The sequence below is a fragment of the Pituophis catenifer genome, unplaced genomic scaffold, assembly GCF_029215685.1.
Source record: "Pituophis catenifer annectens isolate HBS135680 unplaced genomic scaffold, rPitCat1.0.hap2 SCAF_7, whole genome shotgun sequence".
Classification (NCBI taxonomy): Eukaryota; Metazoa; Chordata; class Lepidosauria; order Squamata; family Colubridae; genus Pituophis; species Pituophis catenifer.
This window is the reverse complement of record NW_027256887.1, coordinates 88,467,833-88,481,808: the sequence shown is the minus strand read 5'-3', so window position 1 is coordinate 88,481,808 and position 13,976 is coordinate 88,467,833. Positions and strand designations below refer to the sequence as shown.

At 48.7% G+C, this 13,976-nt stretch overlaps 1 protein-coding gene across 1 annotated transcript in view; it reads left to right on the top strand.

Moving 5' to 3' along the window:
* The window catches only part of IRF5 (interferon regulatory factor 5), a 32,922-nt gene extending 20,411 nt beyond the window's left edge, over positions 1-12,511 (top strand). The window contains exons 2-9 of the mRNA XM_070947831.1: positions 1,479-1,691; positions 3,272-3,461; positions 5,229-5,275; positions 7,298-7,331; positions 8,152-8,481; positions 9,586-9,975; positions 11,072-11,190; positions 12,287-12,511. Coding sequence (XP_070803932.1) covers positions 1,518-1,691; positions 3,272-3,461; positions 5,229-5,275; positions 7,298-7,331; positions 8,152-8,481; positions 9,586-9,975; positions 11,072-11,190; positions 12,287-12,508 — 1,506 coding nt within the window. The 5' untranslated portion in view covers positions 1,479-1,517 and the 3' untranslated portion in view covers positions 12,509-12,511. The remainder of the gene's footprint in view (positions 1-1,478; positions 1,692-3,271; positions 3,462-5,228; positions 5,276-7,297; positions 7,332-8,151; positions 8,482-9,585; positions 9,976-11,071; positions 11,191-12,286) is intronic.
* Positions 12,512-13,976: the final 1,465 nt, after the last annotated feature.

Genomic DNA, 13,976 nt, shown 5'->3' with positions numbered 1-13,976 from the left:
GGGCCGAGCAGCCGAGCGCCCAAATAAACCCTTGGCAGAGGCTCTCTTTGGAAGAAGAATGCCACCGGGCTCAGCGCTCCTTGGCACCTGGCTGTGGTTGCGAGGGAGCAGTTGAAAGGCTGGCCTGCCCCGCTGCCTCGTGGGTGGCGTGGTCGCACCCGTGGAACCAGAATCGGAGGCGTTGCAACTATCCAGGGCGATCCGTCATCGCCACATTAAAGGAAACGGGCGTCATTTATTTATCTCTCCGTCCAACGTCAACACCGCCCATCTCAACAGAAAGTGACTCTGGATCATATCCAGCAGCGAAGGAAAACCATAAATATATATATATTTTAAAAGCAGTCGCGGTTAAGAAATATGAAAACAACCCTAACCATGGTTAGATAAAAAAATATGGAAATGAAATATGGTAGAGATCTTTATAACACAAGAATTGTAGAACTATATAAAATATGACATAAAGATGTATTATTATTATTATTGGATCGATTCAGGATGATGGAATGAATGTTGCAATATAAATTAACTCAGATCTTAGAATATTTTGTACCAAATGAGGGAAGAATAGCTTATAGTCAAATAAATGATTAATGAGGACAATAATACATAGATATACATTAGATCGATAGTACGAGAATTTAGGTAAACTGTAAGCTATGAATATGGTGAAGACGCACAAAAGGCTTGTAACCAACCGACACACTGTGGGTAATTGAAAATGGTTTTATGATTTTATGTATGTTTGTTTAAAAATAAAAATAACATTTTTCAAAAAAAACCCACAATCCTTACGAAGAGGAATTTAAAACTGGACGCGAGGGAATACGAACGGCAACCTGGGTAGTCCTCGGCTTATAGCCACCAGGGAGCCCAAGGTCCCCGTCGCTAAGCGAGACACCGGCGTGGTGAATTTTGCCCCGTTTTACGGCCTTCCTGGTCACCGTCCGTCACTGCTGCCCGTTGGAAACCATAAGGCGATTCTAGGGGAATAAGGAGTCCTCCGTTGCTACATTTCCTATCCAAGAATGCAAGATAAAGAGTTTGCAGAAGTGGAAAACGAGGCGGAGAGCTGTATATATATATATATATATTCATATATTCTTACTTCTTCGTAGGGTTTATGTGTGTTTTTTTTCTAGCCAGGTTTTCCCTACGTAACCAAGGTTGATTCTATCCCTCTGTTAATGCAGCCTAGGATGGTGTTGGCTTTTTTGGCTGCTGCTGCACACGGCTGGCTCATATTTCTTGTTGGTGGCCTCCTACCTTCCAAGCGTCCACGGGGTTGAGGTTCTCCTGGGTCCCGATGGATGGAGGCTTCCCCAAACCATCCATTGTCAAAGGGGAGGGGGGGGAAGCTGGACTGCAGCCTCTGAGCCCTTTGGGACCTCCCCCGGCAGGTTTTCCTCGGAAAACGCTATTTGCCGGTTCCAGATTTGGGTTCCGTTTCCTGATTACTTCTCGGCTTCTCCTTCCAGGCCAGGCCCTTCGAGAGAGGCGGGGAGGGGGTCTGAACCATGAACCCCCACCCGCGGCGCATCCGCCTGAAGCCCTGGCTGGTGGCCCAGGTGAACAGCGGCCTGTACCCGGGTCTGCGCTGGGTAGATCCGGAACAGAAGCAGTTTTGCATCCCCTGGCGCCATGCCACCCGTCACGTGCCGTGCCAGGATGACGAGAACACCATCTTCAAGGTGACCCCCGGAGCGGAGGAGGATGGGCTGTGGGGGTTCAAGCTGCCTGGTCACGAAACATTTGCGGGTAGCGTGGAAGGAAGGTGCTAAGCAGTGGCGGGATTCAAATCATTTAACAACCGGTTCTCTGCCCTAAAGACTGGCTGGGTGGGCGTGGCCACGGTGGGCGTGGCCAGGGGTGTGTGACAGGCAGCACTCGGCCTCCTGCACCCCCCGGGGAGCAAAACAGGCCGCCGGGGGGCCCCATACCCCTTCGCGCCCCATTTTGGGCCTAGTAGGCCTCCCTGCAGCCTCCTGGGAGCCAAAATGGGGCACATGGGTACTCCTGGAAGGGGAGGGGAGGGGAGGGGCGGAGCCAGCCAGCAATTTAAAAACCGCTTCACCCAAACCGGCTGAATCCCATCCAAGTGAACTACCTTGGTCATCCTTTGTGAAGAAGGGAGACCAGAATCAACGTTTTCATTCGAATTTTAGACTGGCCAATAAAAGCAACAAAAATACCATTCGAGTCGCAACCAGGATTGAGCCCAAGGTTTATGTTGCTAAGTGAAGCACTTGTTAAGTGAGTGTGTCCCATTTTACGACTTTCCTTGCCGCAGTTGTTAAGTGAATCATTGCATTTGTTACGTAAGCAACGTGGTCGTTAAGCGAGGGTCTATATCATAAAAAGAAAAATAATTATCGCGGCAAGCAAATTTCAAAAATAAGTCACTTTTTACAGGCGGTCCTCCCCTTACGACCGCATTCGAACCCAACATTTCTATTGCTAAGAAGAAAGAGGTTGGATGTTTTAAATTTTTGGGGTTTTAAATTAAGCCAAATTTATTTAATATTTTTAAATTATTTTAAATTGATGTTTATTCTGTTTTTAATTAGGCTGTACACCGCCCTGAGTCCTTCGGGAGAAGGGCGGTATAGAAATAAAATTATTATTATTATTATTATTATTATTAAGTGAGTTTTGCCCCATTTTACAACCTTTCTGGCCACCGTTGTTAAGTGAATCACTGTGGTTGTTCAGTTACTAACAGTCATTAACTGAATCTGACTTCCCCCGTTGACTTTGCGGGTCAGAAATTCGCAAAAGGGGAATCACATGACCCCAAGACACTGTAACCGTCATAAATATGAGTCAGTTGCCAAGTGTCCAAATTTTGATCACGTAACCGTGAGGATGCTGCATAAGTGTGAAACATGTGGTCCTAAGTCATGTTTTTCAGTGCTGTTGTATCTAAATTAAGCAAGTGGTTGTAACTCAATACTACCTATACTTCTTACAAGCCTGTACCTGTACTACTTACTAACAAATGGTTGTAAGTTGTACTCAGGGTCTCCTGCTTGAGCAGGGGGTTGGACTAGATGACCTATAAGGCCCCTTCCAACTCTGTTAATCTGCCATTTTATTGTAAATTGAGAACTCCCTAATTCAAAAGAGAAACAAAATCACCCCAGGAGGGCAAACAAACAGTGGGAATTAGAGGGAGTTTGGACTTCCTGCTGGCTTCCCCAGTGACTTTGCTTTGGGGAAGCCGGCGGGAAGCATCAGAAATCTCACGCTCTTTTCTTTCTCACACGGACAGGCCTGGGCCAAAGAAACGGGCAAATACAATGAGGGCGTGGACGAGCCGGATCCGGCCAAATGGAAGGCCAACCTGCGTTGCGCCCTCAACAAAAGCCGGGAGTTCAGCCTCATCTACGACGGGACCAAAGACACGCCGATGCAGCCCTACAAGATTTACGAGGTCTGCGACGCACCCCTGCCCAATGGAGGTACCGGCTGCTTTTGCAATGTCATTGTTTGCCCCCCCCCCAAGCGGTGAAGTCACGTGGTGACCCATGGATTTTACGTTACCCCACCACAAGAGGTCCCCTCCACCCACGCACCCAAGAGGTGGCAGAGATACTTGCATGGAAGTTCTACTCGTACCCCCGTCTCTTTTTCTCCTCTTCCTTTCCTTTCCTTTCCTCCTTTCCTTTCCTTTCCTTTTCCTTTTCCTTTTCCTTTTTTCCTTTCCTTTCCTTTCCTTTCCTTTCCTTTCCTTTCCCTTCCCCTTCCTCTTCCCCTTCCCCTTCCCCTCCCCTCCTCTCCTTATTTCCTTTCCTTTCCTTTCTTTTTCTTCCCCTTCCCCTTCCCCTTTCGCTCCCCTCCTCTCCTTTCCTTTCCTTTCCTTTCCTTTCCTTTCCTTTCCTTTCCTTTTCCTTTCTCCTTCCCCTTCCCCTCCCTTCCTCCCCTCCTCCTTTCTCTTCCTTCCAACTTTCCAGTCTTTTGTCTTTCCTTCCTCCCTCCCTCTCCCTCTCCCACTCTTCCTTCCTTCCTCCCTCCCTCCCTCTCCCACCCTTCCTTCCTTCCTTCCTTCCTTCCTTCCTTCCTTCCTTCCTTCCTTCCTTCCTTCCTTCCCTCCTCCTCCTCCTTCTCCTCCTCCTCCTCAATCTTCCTTCCTCCTTCCCAGCCCTTTTCATTCCTTCCTTCTTTCCTTCCTTCCTTTCTTCCCCCTCCCCACCCCCCTCTCCTTCATTATTGTCTGCTCAGACAGGTTGGGCAGGTTCGGGAAGAGCTATGAAACCTGTCAATCCTGATGGGTCGAGGGCATTTTCCTTCTTCTCCCTTTCCACTCCTCCTTTTAAAAAAAAGGAGTTGTGGGGGTTGTGGGAAGGCGCTGTCTGTTATCCTTACTGGCTGCTCCTGCATCCCCTCCCAGCGTTTCACAAATGAAAACAGGCAAAAATCCCACCCTGGGATTCCCTCCCCATCAGGGGTGGGATTGAAAAATTTTAGCAACCGGCTCTCTGCCCTGTTGCTGGGTGGGCGTGGCCATGGGGGCGTGGCCTAGTCAGCTTCCTGCACCATGCTGGGGGGGCATTTTTGCCCTCCCCAGGCTCCAGAGGCTTTCCTTGAGCCTCCATGAGGGCAAAAACAGCCTCCCCGGGCTCCGGAGGCCACGCTAGGAAGGGACTCTATGGTAGGGGGAACCAGACTTCCGGTCGGCTCCAGAATTGAATGGGGGTGGGTGGGCTTCCGGTTAGGACCTTTGTGGCTCTTTGAGTGTTTAAGGTTACCGACCCCTAGTATAGTTTATTAGAGATCAAGTGTACTGCAGTATTGCAAAGCCGGAACTGAGAATCGCGCGCTCAAATTCCCAACTTCTACATTTCCCTCCCTTAACTTTCTCTCATTGTCCACCCCGGTGTAACCAATCAAGATCAGGCAAGATTTTTCCATAACAGTCAGTCCAAGCTTGCAGTCTGGTGTGCGGCCCCCTTCTTCTCCCAGCTAGGCAACCTTGAGGTAGCATCTTGAGGAGATGGCAGCACTTACTTTCCTTTCCCCAAGCATTTCCCCCTTCCTTCCCCCTCCCAGAATCTGTCACTGCATAGCAGGCAAGCATAAGGGAGCAGCGGACAGGGAGACCAATGCGGGGAAGCCCCCAGTCCTTGTCCTTAATGTTTGGGGGGAACCCCTTAGCTCAAGAGACAACAACACACCTGCAACCCTTGCAACAATTTAAGGCCCTGCAACCATCTGCTTTTCACCTTTAGAGACCTTTGGTGGAGAAGAGCCTGTGGGATGTGAAGAAGAGGAGGAGGTGAGATTTGGGGGGGGGGGTCTTCCTAGCTTTTTGGGGCGCAGATCTATGGGGTGTTGGTGGTTTTTTTGTGGGGGTTTTTTTTGCCCTCCCTGTAGAAAATAGCACAAGAATTGAGGCTTGTGGGTCATGGGGCCTTCTGTGCTGGGCTAGGCTGATGTCACGAGAGACATAAATCCCCTGTTATATTTCTGCATCTCGATTCTGCTGTATTTAGCACACGGCAAACCACAGAATTCAGTTTTCCACACAGCTGCAACTGAGACCACCTTCAAGCCAGCAGATTTCCAGTTCACTTCTGTTGCTGGGGCTAAACTCCATGGGCCCTGGATTGAACTCTTTTCTTTAGCGTTATATTTTTACAGACCTCCCACCCCCGAGAGTCTCTCTGTGGGGGAGACAAGCGGTTCCAAAATGAGAGAGAGAGATAGAAATATGACAGACTGGAGAGATAGAATAAATATAGAGATGATGATGATGATGATGATGATATACAGAGATAGATAGATAGATGATAGAAAGACAGACATAGATGAGGGAGGGAGGGAGGGAGTGGGTGGAGAGAGAGAGAGAGAGAGAGAGAGAGAGAGAGAGAGAGAGAGAGAGAGAAAGAAAGAAAGAAAGAAAGAAAGAAAGAAAGAAAGAAAGAAAGAAAGAAAGAAAGAGCGAGCCAGAGAGACACACACAGAGAGTAAGAGAGACACGGAGGAAGAGACAGAGAGAGAGAGAGATATGATAGGTTGGATAGATAGAATAAATATAATGATGATGATATATAGAGATAGATAGATAGATAGATAGATAGATAGATAGATAGATAGATAGATAAGGTAGGTAGGTAGGTAGGTAGGTAGAGATAGATGATAGATGATAGATAGATAGATAGATAGATAGATAGATAGATAGATAGACAGAGATAGATGATGGAAGGAGGGAGGGAGTTGGGGGGGGGAGAGAGAGAAAGAGCCAGAGAGACACACACAGAGAGAAAGAGAGACACGGAGAGAGAGACGGAGACAGACAGACAGACAGACAGACAGACAGACAGAGATATGATAGGCTGGATAGATAGAATAAATATAGAGATGATGATATACAGAGATAGATAGATGGATAGATAGATGATACATAGATAGATAGATGATAGATGATAGATAGATAGATAGATAGATAGATAGATAGATAGATAGATAGATAGATAGATAGATAGATAGATATGATAGACAGACAGACATAGATGATGGAAGGAGGGAGTTGGGGGGGGAGAGAGAGAGAGAGAGAGAGAGCCAGAGAGACACACACAGAGAGAAAGAGAGACATGGAGGACGAAACAGAGATAGAGACAGAGAGACAGAGAGAGACAGAGAGAGATATGATAGGTTGGATAGATAGAATAAATATAATGATGATGATATACAGAGATAGATAGATAGATAGGTAGGTAGGTAGGTAGGTAGGTAGGTAGGTAGGTAGGTAGGTAGATAGATAGATAGATAGATAGATAGATAGATAGATAGATAGATAGATAGATAGATAGATAGATAGATAGATGATCGGGTAGGTAGGTAGGTAGGTAGGTAGGTAGGTAGGTAGGTAGGTAGGTAGGTAGAGATAGATGATAGACAGGCAGACAGACAGACAGACATAGATGATGGGGGGAGGGAGGGAATGGGGGAGAGAGAGAGAGAAAGAGCCAGAGAGACACACACAGAGAGAAAGAGAGACACGGAGAGAGAGACAGAGAGAGAGATGATAAGTTGGATAGATAGAATAAATATAATGATGATGATATACAGAGATAGATGGATGGATGGATAGATAGGTAGATAGAGATACATGATAGACAGACAGACAGACAGACAGACAGACAGACAGATGATGGGGGAGGGAAGGAGTGGGGGGGGAGAGAGAGACACACACACAGAGAGAGAGAATGAAAGAGAGAGTGACAATGAGAGATAATAGAATTGACTGACTAGCTAGCTGGCTAACTCACTAATTTTTTCCCCCCTTTGATTGCAGCTCCAGAAAATGATGCCCACTTTAAGGATTGCAGGTGGGTTCTTGGCAGCACCCAGAAGAAGGTGGGGGTGGGGGGGCAAGCCTGGAGGGATGGGCAGGGAAGAATTGCTTCAGATCTTTCCTGCTTGGCAGGGACTCCCAGCTGCTTTCTAAAGAAGACTCAGTTTCGTGTCGCGATTAAGATACTGGCTTAGAAATCAGGTGACGGTGAGTTCTAGTCCCACCTTAAGCACCAAAGACAACTTGGCTCAGTTCACCAGGAAACAGTGAGTTCTAGTCCCGCCTTAGCATGAAAGCCGACTGGGTGACTTTAGGCCAATCACCAGGAGACTGGGAGTTCTAGTCCTGCCTTACATGTAAAAACCAGTTAGGTGATTTTAGCCAGTCCCTCTCTCTCTCTCTCAGCCGGACCTACATTACAGGGTTGTTGTGGGGAAAACAGGAGGAGGAAAGAGACTTGTGTTATGTTGAGTTCGTTGTACAGTAACAAAGAAACTGCGCAGAGAAGGGAGCTGCCTTTGGATCCCCTCTAAGCATGGAAACAACATCGTTGCAATCCTTCCATTTTGATCAAGTTTCTTGGTCGCTCCTGTTGGAATTCAATGTTGGAATGTATTTCTGTGCAACAACTACAGTAGTAGTCAGCCAATAGAGGGTTGTGTTTAGAAGGTTGGATCTATGTTATATATACTATATAACATAGTTATGTTCTTTTGCTCTTTTGTTCTAAGTAGAGTTTCCTGTTTCCTATTACAGTTAGAGTTGAGCAGTAAAGCACATGGTGATTGTACTCTTTTTGTTCTGTGGTGCTATGTATATCTAAACGGAATTTCGAACGGCTTCTCTCGTTCCAGATCCATCGCACGTCGCAGAGCCCCTTCCCCCCTACCCGTGGCTCAAGCAAGAGACCCTCTACACTAACTCATGTGCCAATGGGACCTTCTCCCACTTGGCTCCCCCAGAGGTGGGGCCTGGACCCCCGGCACCAGCACCTGTGGGGGCCTTCGCGGTAGGAGGGGAGCCTCCGGTGCCCAACTTTGGCGAATCTGCAAGCCGGATGCCGCTGGTGCCCGAGAGCATGGCCATGCCAGGAACCTTGGCGCCTCTGCCTGAGGGGGGCTGTCCTGCAGCCCCCATCGAGCAGTTCATCCCGAATTTATTGATCAGCCCCCACATGCTGCCACGTAAGCCTCTCTCTCTCTCTCTCTTTTATGGGGGTGCACCGTGGGAATGGGGAGATGAGAGGGAAAGTGGGGTCTCCTCCTGGCTCGGTTCACACGACCCACTTCAGCTAAAGTTCTAGCAGTCGCATTTGCACAGAACGCCTACGTTGGCTAGCATGACAGGTGGTCCTTGACTTACAACCGTTCGTTTAGTGAACCGTTTGTGAAGTTACAACAGCCCTGAAAAAAAATGACATGACCGTTTTGCACACTTACGACCGTTGCAACATCCCCACGCTCACGTGAGCAAAATTCACACACTCGGCAACTCACATTTATGACGGTCGCAGCGTCCTGGGGGGGGGGGTCACGTCCTTTTGCGTCCTTCTGACAAAGTCAAGGGGGAAGCCGGATTCACTTAACAACCGTTTTGCTAACTTAACAATGGCAGCGATTCACTTAACGACTGCCTCAAGAAAGGTCGTAAAATGGGGCGGCAAAACTGATGTAAAGTGTCTCACTTAACAACAGAAACTTGGGGCTCCGTTGTGGTCATACGTCGAGGACTACCTGTAATAAAAACGTTGAAAACTGACCCGCAGAAAAAGATCCGGTGCTCCATCGAGTCTTTGATTTTAGTTTTTAGTTAACTCATTTGCTTCTTAATTTTTAATTATTATTTTAATTTTGGTCAGACGATGGGCATGTGTTTATCCCGTGTAGGTTTAAACTCTGAGTTACAGAGTTACTATTAACCTCGGTTCCTTTTTGGGTGGCTTAACGTGTCCTGTGAATCAACTAACCGTGGTTAGTGGCTGGTTTAATGTCCTATGCAGACCCAAGAAATGGGTAATTCAGGAAATGGGGGGGATCAGCAGATTGTGTGAACCTACCTTCACTTATAATGAGAACTACCTGTACATTCTTGGTAGAGTTCCGTTTGCACCGTGGTGGCAGCCATCTTGCCTTTTTCGACCTTCCCCTGCAGACTCCTCCCCCCACCCAAAAGGCTTTGAGTTTTGGGGTCACCCCTCCCCGATTGCCCATCGGCGACCCTCCCACCCAATGCCCTGGTTCACCCTTGGCCCTTTGTGTCATCTCCTCCTCCTCCTCTTCCTCCTTCAGTGACCGACCTGGAGATCAAATTCCAGTACCGCGGACGTCCGGTGGGAGCCCTGACCATCAGCAACCCCCATGGCTGCCGCCTCTTCCACAGCCACCTGGAGCCCACCCACGAACAGGTGGAGCTCTTTGGGCCGGTGACGTTGGAGCAGGTGCGTTTCCCCAGCGCCGAGGCCGTCCCCAACGAGAAGCAGCGTTACTACACCCACCAGCTACTGGATGTCCTGGACCGGGGTCTCATCCTGGAACTGCAAGGCCAGGACATTTACGCCATCCGGTTGTGCCAATGTAAAGTCTTCTGGACCGGCCCCTGTGCCGGAGAGCTGGCCGGACCCAATCCCATTGAACGCGAGAAGAAGGTCAAGCTTTTTAGCCTGGAGAGTTTCCTCAACGGTGAGATGGGGCCTTCAGCAGGTGTCCTGGGAAGAGGAGGATGGGCTTTGTAGTTTCACCCTCGCCGGAGAGGGCGGGGAGAGAGACTACTATGCATAGTAGAGCATCGTAGAAGGGTGGTGGATGGATGTTCTCCTGGAGGCCAACCGGATGGAGGAAATGTTGGCTTGTCTCGAGAGGTTTTCAAGAGTTGTAGACAGGACCGTGTCTGGTTAAAGCATTTGAACCTTGGGGACTTTTAAGACGGGTGCACTTTAACTCCCAGAATCCCCCAGGCAGCTTGGATGGCTGAGGAATTCTGGGAGTTGAAATCCACAAGTCTTTAATGAAGTTGTTAAGTTTGGAAAGCTGTGATTCAGAGTGGCGTCTCTCAACCTTGGGAACTTGTAAGATGGGTGGACTTCGACTCCCAGAATCCCCCCTGCCAGTGTGTTTTAAGATGGGTGGACTTCAATTCCCAGAATTCCCCAGCCAGCAGGCTTTACGATGGGTGGACTTCAACTCCCAGAATCCCCCAGCCAGCTTGCTTTAAGATGGGTGGACTTCAATTCCCAGAATTCCCCAGCCAGCAGGCTTTACGATGGGTGGACTTCAATTCCCAGAATTCCCCAGCCAGCAGGCTTTACGATGGGTGGACTTCAACTCCCAGAATTGCCCAGCTGACAAACTTTAAGATGGGTGGACTTCAATTCCCAGAATTCCCCAGCCAGCATGGATGGCTGAGGAATTCTGGGAGTTGAAGTCCACAGGTCTTCAAGTTGCCAAATTTAGAGATTTGGATGAGCCCTCCAATTCCTCCCCCCACCCACCCCTGTGCCAAAATCCAATTTTAATCAACATTTGAATACAGTCAGCAAAGAACAGCCATTTTCAGGGATGGATTCATACGTTTCCCGGTCAAAATTTCCCATGTAGGAAATTGTTTTTTTTTTTTCCTTTCTGAATTTGCCTTCTTTTTTTCCCCATGGCTTCTGCTGCCTTGTGGCTCATGTGAAAAGTTGATTTTCCTCTCTGGCAGGGGAACTTTTTTTTTTTAAATTACAATTTTATTTATTTATAATTTTTTTATTCTAATTTTATTTTTCCCTTCCTGCAGGACTCATCATGTTCCAGAAAGGCCAGTCCCGCACGCCTCCCCCCTACGAGATTTTCTTCTGTTTTGGGGAAGAGTGGCCCGACCAGAAACCGAAAGAGAAAAAACTAATCACGGTCCAGGTAGGTTCATTTTAGGACACCGGCGTTTGGTAAAAATCAAACGTCTGATGGCACTTTTGACTCTTATTACTACAGGTAGTCCTCGACTTACGACCACGATGGAGCCAAAAATGTCTGTCGCTAAGCAAAACATCTGTTAAGCGCATTTCGCGGCCCGTTTTATGACCTCTCTTGCCACCGTTAAGTGAATCACTGCAGTTCTTACGTTAGGGACGTCATTAAGTGAAGCTGGCTTCCCTCATTGACTTTGCTGGTCAAAAGGTCGCAAAAGGAGGATCACGTGACCCCCCCCCGGGGACACTGCAACCGTCATAAATATGAGTCGGTTGCCAAGCGAGTCCGAATTTTGATCCCCCGACCATGGGGGATGCTATAATGGTCGTAAATGTGAAAAAGAGTCTTAAACAAAGTTGCTTTTTTCAGTGCTGTTGTAACTTTGAACGGTTGCTAAATGAACCGGGGACTTCCGGTAAATAGACTTTAGCAATTGGCGAACTGAGCAGGTCTAAAAAGGCCCCAGCAGACTCGAATCCAGGTGTGTCACTTGCACACAGTTGCGTAGCCAGTTCACACAATGCTAGAGGGGCTGATCTCCCCTTGGCGCATCAGAAAGGGCCACTTAACGCAATGCTTTTTGGACTCGGCTCCTTTAAAGTGTTTGCACTTCGACTCCCAGAATCCTCCAGGTTTAGAAATGCCAGCTGGGGTGGAATTCTGGGATTTGCAGTCCTTCCCTCACTGACAACGGCTGTTTTAAACCAGGGGTCTCCAAGCTGGGCAATTTTAAGCTTGGTGGACTTCGATTCCCAGAATCCTCCAGGTTTAGAAAGCTGGGGTGGAATTCTGGGATTTGCAGTCCTTCCCTCACTGACAACTCCCAGAATTTGGGAGTTGAAGTCCGTCAAGCTTAAAATTGCCCAGGTTGGAGACCCCTGGTTTAAAACAGCCGTTGTCAGTGAGGGAAGGACTGCAAATCCCAGAATTCCACCCCAGCTTTCTAAGCCTGGAGGATTCTGGGACTCGAAGTCTGCCAAGCTTAAAATTGCCCAGCTTGGAGACCCCTGTTCTAAACCCGTTCTCTTCCCTTTTCATGCAGGTTGTCCCCGTAGCTGCCCGGCTTCTTTTAGAAATGTTTTCCGGAGAACTGTCCTGGTCAGCGGACAGCGTCCGCCTGCAGATTTCGCATCCGGATCTCAAAGACAAAATGGTTTCGCAATTCAAAGAACTGCACCACCTTTGGCAAATTCAGCAAAACATGCACGAGGGGGACCCCAGCAGCTGGGAAATGCAGACCGGCGGAAACGGCATGCAGCAGTGAGATGCCAAGAGACCCCGTCCCCCATCCCCAAAGACTACCACCCCCCATCCGGTGACATTTGGATGGCACCATCCTCCTGGGCATGCAAACTCCGGCAACAGCCGTCCCAAATCGGGCTGGCCTCGCCCTGCCCCACTGAGCCATTCCTGAGGAGGAGGGAGGGGGGGAGTCTCCTGGCGCACCCCAGCTCCGCTTGCAAGCCCCCCACAAGCTTCCGATGACCTCTGGACCATGTTTTATAAGAAGCACCCCAGAGGTCATTTATAGGTCGGGCTGGCCAGCTTCTCCTGCTTGCAAGATAAAGAGAGATATGCATGAAATGGAAAACTTGAACTCTGAACCGAAGCGGGGCTCAATTTGGAAGAAACGCGCGCTACGCTTCTCGCCAGGATGGAGGCCTTAAAAAAAAAAAAATGGATTGAAATTTGGGACCGTTGTAGGTTTGGGCCAGTGGTGAAAACCAATTTTTTTTACTACCGGTTCTGTGGGCGTGGCTTGGTGGACATGGCTTGGCTTGGTGGGTGTGGCAGGGGAAGGATACTGCAAAATCTCCATTCCCACTCCACTCCAGGGGAAGGATACTGCAAAATCCCCATTCCCTCCCCACTCCTGGGGGAAGGATACTGCAAAATCTCCATTCCCTCCCCACTCCTGGGGGAAGGATACTGCAAAATCTCCATTCCCACCTCACTCCAGGGGAAGGATACTGCAAAATCCCCATTCCCTCCCCACTCCTGGGGGAAGGATATTGCAAAATCTCCATTCCTACCCCACTCTGGGGCCAGCCAGAGGTGGTTTTTGCCGGTTCTCTGAAGTACTCAAAATTTCCGCTACCAGTTCTCCCGAACCTGCCAGAACCTGCTGGATTTCACCCCTGGTTTGGGCCCTGGAGAAGGAAAATATTGCAGCTGATATAAGAACCCCCCCTCTTCTTCGGAGCCCCTCCACCTTCCCTCCATCGCATTGAGGAGGAAACACAGAAGCCTCCGGGACTTCAATGTCTTAAATTTTAAACAGAATATCGTGCAGGATGGAGAAATGGGCACGGGGACCCACGTGGCACCACGTGGTGGTGGCACCCAGCTTTGAAACTCGAGAGAACTGTGATTAAAAAATTGCCCGGATTCAGGAACATTCTAAATCCCCCCCTTTTTTCCCCCCTCAAAACAATGGCTGCGTTCTTTAAGCTCCATCTTAAAAAGTGGATTCCATAAAATCTGGGGACCCCTGAGGTCTTCTAGTCCAACCCCCTGCTCGAGCAGGAGACCTCACGCCCTTCTTGTCTTCGAGGCTTGTCCTTCTGACCTACCCAGGATTTTGAACCTGGTTCCGGTTTAAGAGCAAAGGTTATGATGGTTTGAATACAGGTAAACCACAACTGAGCCTGACATTTCCGTTGCTAAGCGAGACCGTTCTTAAGGGAGTTTTGCCTCATTTTGCGACCTGCCTTTCTTTCCCGTTATTCAAT